This window comes from Oncorhynchus tshawytscha, linkage group LG09 (assembly GCF_018296145.1).
Source record: "Oncorhynchus tshawytscha isolate Ot180627B linkage group LG09, Otsh_v2.0, whole genome shotgun sequence".
In the NCBI taxonomy this organism is placed as follows: Eukaryota; Metazoa; Chordata; class Actinopteri; order Salmoniformes; family Salmonidae; genus Oncorhynchus; species Oncorhynchus tshawytscha.
The window spans coordinates 81,971,440-81,979,877 of record NC_056437.1 but is presented as its reverse complement, the minus strand read 5'-3'; the positions used below and the strand labels follow the sequence as shown (position 1 = coordinate 81,979,877).

Genomic DNA, 8,438 nt, shown 5'->3' with positions numbered 1-8,438 from the left:
CTATAATTCCATTTGAGGATACTAGGGGAATCTGAGGAAAATGTTTACGGGGAAATAAAAGGCAAGTTTGAGGGTACGTGAGTGTTCTAGTATCACTCCAGATGTTATTCTTGGACGAAATGAAAGTCTCAAGAAATATACAAGAGATGGAAGATTATAAGCAAGGTTATAAAAAACACAAAAGTATGAAATGTATGGAATTCAAGGGCAACATTTTACAATAAGATTCCCTTTATGTCATGATTAGTTTGATAAGAAGGGGGGAACGCAGTACTAATTATTGTCCCTGTTAACTGAAATAAACAAGAAATAGAACATCATTTCCATATAAGGGAATAAATCAAACAAGGAGTTTATAAAAAATAACTAGAGGCCTTTCCAGATGACTGACAAAAGTGAAACTGAAAAGTAATCTGAAGCTGCTGCAATTGCCCGAACAATCAGCATAGTTCCTCACTCAAACCAGAGCAAAAAGGCCAGTCTGGACATGTTATAGGGCAAACCTGACACTACATGACATTAGGCATGAAAACAAACCCAGAGGAATGATCCATGTTATCGTATAATTGAGATGAGACACTCTCTGGCTCAGAAATGTGCAAGACCTAAACACAGCTTGAGGTTAGTTCAAGTGCTTTAAATCTGTATGAGTAAACCACTCACAGGAAAAGAGAGGCAGGAAGTCATAAACAGAGAAGACTGTGATTTTAAGAGCTTTAACAAGATGGTGAGTAGTACTGCTATAATACATATCAGAAAGTAACCATGTGCTTTGGATTGGATCCTCTCTCTCTCTTTAGAGACATGTGTTTGAGCTGTGAACTGTGCCGTCTAAAGTAACTCATGTCAATTTAAATGCAGATGAAACAACAGAGAAAAACAGAGGTCATTTTTGTCTGGGTCTTAGCCATCTGGCTCTCTTCAGTTGTCAACAGTGAAAGTAAGTGATTTTTAACATTGTGAGACAGTGCACAAAAACATATTTTGGCTGTTTTTTACCAGACAAAAAAGCTGCTTGAGGGAGCAATCTCTTGTCTTTTAGTAAGGATGTGTCACATCCAGCAAATACAGAAAGTACAGCCATATTTCAAATAATTTTGGGTAAGATTCTGCTATGAAAGAACTATAAAGTAAAAAACATTTTTGGTTCAAAAGATTCATGCTGTCTGGCTAGGACCTTGATAAAGTGAAAGATGGAATCTGTAGTACTAACTTGAGAAGACCTGAGTAAAGATGATCTGCTTTCTACAGAAACAAACTTTCTTCAAGTTCTCACAACTCATTCTTTCCTAGCTGAACTGGCTATGGGCACAATATGCACTTAACAAAAATATAAACACAACGTGTGTGTTGATCCCATGTTTCATGAGCCGAAATCAAAGATCTCAGAAATGTTCCATACGCACAAATAGCTTATCTCTCAAAATCTGTGCACAAATTAGTTTACATCCCTGTTAGTGAGCATTTCTCCTTTGCCAAGATAATCCATCCACCTGACAGGTGTGTCATATCAAGAAGCTGATTAAACAGCATGATCATTACACAGGTGCACCTTGTGCTGGGGACAATAAAATAGCATTCTAAAATGTGCAGTTTTGTCCCACACCACAATGCCACAGATGTCTCCAGTTTTGAGGGAGCGTGCAATTGGCATGCTGACTGCAGGAATGTCCACCATAGCTGTTGCCAGATCATTTAATGTTAATTTCTCTATTAAATCGAGTGCAATGTTGTTTTGGAGAATTTGGCAGTACGTCCAACTGGCCTCACAACCGCAGACCATGTGTAAACACACCAGACCAGGACCTCCACATCTGGCTTCTTCACCTGCGGGATCGTCTGAGACCAGCCACGTGGACAGCTGATGAAACTGCGGGTTTGAACAACCAAAGAATTTCTGCACAAACTGTCAGAAACCATGTCAGGGAAGCTCATCTGCGTGCTTGTCGTCCTCACCAGGGTCTTGACCTGACTGCAGTTTGGCGTCGTAACCAACTTCAGTGGGCAAATGCTCACCTTCGATGACCAAGAAGTTGGAGAAGTGGGCTCTCCACGGATTAATCCCGGTTTCAACTGCTGATCGGACAGACAACAGACAGCGTGAATGTGGTCGTTTGGGCGAGCAGTTTGCTGATGCCAACGTTGTGAACAGATTGCCTCATGGTGGAGGTGGGGTTATGGTATGGGCAGGCATAAGCTACTGACAATGAACACAATTGTATTTAATCAATGGCAATTTGAATCCCCAGAGATACCGTGACGAGATCCTGAGGCCCACATTCCTAGTCGATCACCAAATATTTCTGTAGAAAAGCCAACGAACGATAAAGGCTTGTGTTCCTTTTTTAAAATCGTGTTGAGCGCACCGGTTAAGCAAAGTGTTTCCATGAGACAAACTCAGCCTACCCGCAGGACCGGCAAATCTGTGACTAAATCGAGTGCACCTATTGCGCTGCCCAATCGGATAGCTCAAATCACGGTGGCTACAGAGCTTCCATGACCCTGGCCACAGCAAAGTTTAATAGGCTACTAGCGTACGTAAGATTTTATATATTTTAAAACCATGACCACAGAGAGACTGTCAACGAATACAGCAAAGAGCTGCTGATTTTATGAGTGAGTTCATGTTTATATTCAGCACTGTCACTGTTTTTATTCAACACAATTACAAAACGTGCTTCTCCGTACTTCTGCTCGGGCTGCAATGAATGAGTAGCCAAGTATCGATAGCCCTGCGTTTTATTATTATTAGCAACTCGTCGTGTCGATTTTAATATTAAGGAATAATTTAACTTTCTCTGGTCATAGGAACAACAGGAATTTGTGCATGAGGCAGATGTGGTACGACTCGAGTTTCGCCATCAGGTGGAACACGGTGTCCACTCTCTCTGGTCAGTCTCACCGGAGGAAAGGAAGGAGAGAGCAGGGACCGTGAGAGGTGATTGGGACAAGTCTTTAGAACGGTCATCCAGCTTGGAATTCCAAGTCGGAAAACTCGGGCATCTTTCTAGAGCTTCAACTTTTCGACCTGGAGATCACTGACGTCGTGCAGGTACCACCAGTCCAGTAAAACAAAAAAACAAATTATTTGCCTCACAAGTGCTAAACCAATTGATCTATTTTGTTATCAAAGCTCGAGTTCGAAATATAATATGGTCTTTGGCAGGCCAGTCATATAGCCAATATGCTGTGATAATGTTCTAGTCCTACGGCCCAAACCTCCTTTCTACAACTGTTTGTGAGGTTAATGTAAAAAAGCAGTAGATCTCTGCTTGCTTTTTGACTGCCAAAGTGATCTTGACTCAGAAAAGGTTGGTGACCACTGCTCTGGATGGACGTGTACGACAGCGTGTTCCCGCCAATATCCAGCAACTTCGCACAGCCATTGAAGAGGAGTGGGGCAACATTCCACAGGCCACAATCAACAGCCTGATCAACTCTATGCATGAGCCAAATGGTGGTCACACCAGATACTGACTGTTTTTTGATCTACGCCCCTACTTTTTATTTTATTTTTTATCTGTGACCGACAGATCCATATCTGTATTGCCAGTCATGTGAAATCCATAGATTAGGGTATAATGCATTTATTTAAATTGACTGATTTCCTTATATGAACTGTAACTCTGCAAAATCCTTTAAAGTGTTGCATTTGATTTATTTTTGGTCCGTGTAAATAGTGTGTGTAAGCATGGAAAGCTTCCTATACCTGGCGATATAACAGTTTCCTCTTTATCCATTCATTCACAGGTAAAGTGGAGCTGAGAACCAGTACTGAGGTAAAGGCTCAGTGTGATCAGAATGTGTCCCTGCAGTGTGACATCATTTCATCGAGCCCACTCAAGATCATTCTCTTTTCCTGGGTATGGAAAATGAAACAGCTGTGTGTGGTCAATGCCACTGGTGTATTCTCCTTTCCTGGCGTCCAGTGTGACATCACAAACAACACCCTCACACTCAATCTGACTCGGGTGATGCCGTCCAGTCAGGGTAACTACACCTGCAAACTGCGCTCCAACCTAACAATCACAGCTGCCAACACCACTGTGACAATGCAAGGTCTGTATACACAGCACAGCCATTGAAGAGGAGTGGGGCAACATTCCACAGGCCACAATCAACAGCCTGATCAACTCTATGCATGAGCCAAATGGTGGTCACACCAGATACTGACTGTTTTTTGATCTACGCCCCTACTTTTTATTTTATTTTTTATCTGTGACCGACAGATCCATATCTGTATTGCCAGTCATGTGAAATCCATAGATTAGGGTATAATGCATTTATTTAAATTGACTGATTTCCTTATATGAACTGTAACTCTGCAAAATCCTTTAAAGTGTTGCATTTGATTTATTTTTGGTCCGTGTAAATAGTGTGTGTAAGCATGGAAAGCTTCCTATACCTGGCGATATAACAGTTTCCTCTTTATCCATTCATTCACAGGTAAAGTGGAGCTGAGAACCAGTACTGAGGTAAAGGCTCAGTGTGATCAGAATGTGTCCCTGCAGTGTGACATCATTTCATCGAGCCCACTCAAGATCATTCTCTTTTCCTGGGTATGGAAAATGAAACAGCTGTGTGTGGTCAATGCCACTGGTGTATTCTCCTTTCCTGGCGTCCAGTGTGACATCACAAACAACACCCTCACACTCAATCTGACTCGGGTGATGCCGTCCAGTCAGGGTAACTACACCTGCAAACTGCGCTCCAACCTAACAATCACAGCTGCCAACACCACTGTGACAATGCAAGGTCTGTATACTGTATAGGAATAATGCTCCATATAACTCATGATGATGCTGTTGTAGGATGAGAGCAATTGCAACAATGACACATGTAGGCAAGTCAGACCAAATATTACACAAATATGGCAATGAACTTGTTAGACCCACTCCAGCTACAGTGCCTTGCGAAAGTATTCGGCCCCCTTGAACTTTGCGACCTTTTGCCACATTTCAGGCTTCAAACATAAAGATATAAAACTATTTTTTTGTGAAGAATCAACAACAAGTGGGACACAATCATGAAGTGGAACGACATTTATTGGATATTTCAAACTTTTTTAACAAATCAAAAACTGAAAAATTGGGCGTGCAAAATTATTCAGCCCCTTTACTTTCAGTGCAGCAAACTCTCCAGAAGTTCAGTGAGGATCTCTGAATGATCCAATGTTGACCTAAATGACTAATGATGATAAATACAATCCACCTGTGTGTAATCAAGTCTCCGTATAAATGCACCTGCACTGTGATAGTCTCAGAGGTCCGTTAAAAGCGCAGAGAGCATCATGAAGAACAAGGAACACACCAGGCAGGTCCGAGATACTGTTGTGAAGAAGTTTAAAGCCGGATTTGGATACAAAAAGATTTCCCAAGCTTTAAACATCCCAATGAGCACTGTGCAAGCGATAATATTGAAATGGAAGGAGTATCAGACCACTGCAAATCTACCAAGACCTGGCCGTCCCTCTAAACTTTCAGCTCATACAAGGAGAAGACTGATCAGAGATGCAGCCAAGAGGCCCATGATCACTCTGGATGAACTGCAGAGATCTACAGCTGAGGTGGGAGACTCTGTCCATAGGACAACAATCAGCCGTATATTGCACAAATCTGGCCTTTATGGAAGAGTGGCAAGAAGAAAGCCATTTCTTAAAGATATCCATAAAAAGTGTCGTTTAAAGTTTGCCACAAGCCACCTGGGAGACACACCAAACATGTGGAAGAAGGTGCTCTGGTCAGATTAAACCAAAATTGAACTTTTTGGCAACAATGCAAAACGTTATGTTTGGCGTAAAAGCAACACAGCCCATCACCCTGAACACACCATCCCCACTGTCAAACATGGTGGTGGCAGCATCATGGTTTGGGCCTGCTTTTCTTCAGCAGGGACAGGGAAGATGGTTAAAATTGATGGGAAGATGGATGGAGCCAAATACAGGACCATTCTGGAAGAAAACCTGATGGAGTCTGCAAAAGACCTGAGACTGGGACGGAGATTTGTCTTCCAACAAGACAATGATCCAAAACATAAAGCAAAATCTACAATGGAATGGTTCAAAAATAAACATATCCAGGTGTTAGAATGGCCAAGTCAAAGTCCAGACCTGAATCCAATCGAGAATCTGTGGAAAGAACTGAAAACTGCTGTTCACAAATGCTCTCCATCCAACCTCACTGAGCTCGAGCTGTTTCGCAAGGAGGAATGGGAAAAAATTTCAGTCTCTCGATGTGCAAAACTGATAGAGACATACCCCAAGCGACTTACAGCTGTAATCGCAGCAAAAGGTGGCGCTACAAAGTATTAACTTAAGGGGGCTGAATAATTTTGCACGCCCAATTTTTCTGTTTTTGATTTGTTAAAAAAGTTTGAAATATCCAATAAATGTCGTTCCACTTCATGATTGTGTCCCACTTGTTGATTCTTCACAAAAAAAGACAGTTTTATATCTTTATGTTTGAAGCCTGAAATGTGGCAAAAGGTCGCAAAGTTCAAGGGGGCCGAATACTTTCGCAAGGCACTGTATGTGAATGTTACTTGAGAACTACTCAATACTCATCCTATTTTTCCCACAACATTGCAGAGTGCCTAAGGACATCTGAGCACAAAGTGTTCCAGAATGAGTCTCAGGTTGAGTGCCAGTTATTTGGAGTTTACCCAGAAGGCACAGTACACTGGTTCCTGGGCTCTGAGAATATAACAGAGTCCGCAAGCACCAAGAGCCAGCTGGATGAAGAGGGGCTGTTTGATATAAGGAGTACCCTGCCTACCCAGGCTGGGACTGAGCCTTACAACTGCTCCTTGTGGATACCTAGTAGTGGAACCTACAGCTCTCACAAACAGCTGCACTACTCCAGAGTGATCTCTTCAGGGACAAAGACTAGGAGCAGACTGCTGTTGGTCTTCATCCTGGTTGGACTCATAATCATAACATAGGACTACTCATGGGATGGTCAGGAGGTTTTTTACTGAACATGGGAATTCGAACTACAGTAGGGAAAGGGGCTTTCCTGGTCATGGCACATCTACACAGGATGGATCAGGGCCTTTCTCTTACTGAGTGAAGAGAAAGCAAACCTAGACTGCCATGGCCAAAGTGGATATATGTTTTCACTTTTTATACTGGGAAGCAAAATATCAAAGTAATTACAATAAATAAAATTGAATTTTAAACTGAAAATGATTGTACATTGGGATTTGAGAATACTGTATGAAGTTTTCATTGTTTGTCTTCAACGTTATACACTTGTTTAAATTGCATTGCTTATTACAGTAGTAGAATACTGCTTCCTGGTGGTGAAAGTGTTTACTGATGGAAATAGTATTGCTGTTAGATGCGTAATAAAGATATTCTAAATTGTATTGTTGAATTGACTGATCTTGCTTATTTAGCCTGTCAACTTGTTGCTGTGTTTTACAGTCAGAACTGATTAGACTGATTTATATAATAATCAATGCAATGTCAGAACATGGCTAGAAGGAACACCCCCTATCCACATCGATGGAACAGTAGTGGAGAGGGTAGCAAGTTTTAATTTCCTCGGCATACACATCACAGACAAACTGAATTGGTCCACCCACACAGAAAGCATCGTGAAGAAGGCGCAGCAGCGCCTCTTCAACCTCAGGAGGCTGAAGAAATTCGGCTTGTCACCAAAAGCACTCACAAACTTCTACAGATGCACAATCGAGAGCATGCTGGCAGGCTGTATCACCGCCTGGTACGGCAACTGCTCCACCCACAACCGTAAGGCTCTCCAGAGGGTAGTGAGGTCTGCACAACGCATCACCGGGGGCAAACTACCTGCCCTCCAGGACACCTACACCACCTGATGTCACAAGAAGGCCATAAAGATCATCAAGGACAACAACCACCTGAGCCACTGCCTGTTCACCCCTCTATCATCCAGAAGGCGAGGTCAGTACAGGTGCATCAAAGCAGGGACCGAGAGACTGAAAAATAGCTTCTATCTCAAGGCCGCCAGACTGTTAAACAGCCACCACTAACATTGAGTGGCTGCTGCCAACACACTGACTCAACTCCAGCCACTTTAATAATGGGAATTGATGGGAAATGATGTAAAATATATCACTAGCCACTTTAAACAATGCTACCTAATATAATGTTTACATACCCTACATTATTCATCTCATATGTATACGTATATACTGTACTCTATATCATCTACTGCATCTTTATGTAATACATGTATCACTAGCCACTTTAACTATGCCACTTTGTTTACATACTCATCTCATATGTATATACTGTACTCGATACCATCTACTGTATCTTGCCTATGCCGCTCTGTACCATCACTCATTCATATATCTTTATGTACATATTCTTTATCCCCTTATACTTGTGTATAAGACAGTAGTTTTGGAATTGTTAGTTAGATTACTTGTTGGTTATTACTGCATTGTCGGAACTA

At 42.0% G+C, this 8,438-nt stretch overlaps 1 protein-coding gene across 2 annotated transcripts; it reads left to right on the top strand.

Moving 5' to 3' along the window:
- Positions 1-531: 531 nt before the first annotated feature.
- LOC121847247 lies at positions 532-7,365 on the top strand. Of its 2 annotated transcripts, none has more exons than XM_042327645.1 (5): positions 532-727; positions 862-940; positions 3,751-3,990; positions 4,447-4,755; positions 6,587-7,365. In XM_042327645.1, exons 1-5 carry the CDS (start codon positions 647-649, stop codon positions 6,937-6,939), a joined length of 1,062 nt encoding a protein of 353 aa, XP_042183579.1. In that variant the 5' UTR covers positions 532-646; the 3' UTR covers positions 6,940-7,365. The 2 variants fall into 2 exon arrangements, with proteins under 2 accessions (XP_042183579.1, XP_042183578.1); XM_042327644.1 differs by having other exon boundaries at positions 533-727; positions 3,751-4,059.
- The last annotated feature ends 1,073 nt before the right edge of the window (positions 7,366-8,438 follow it).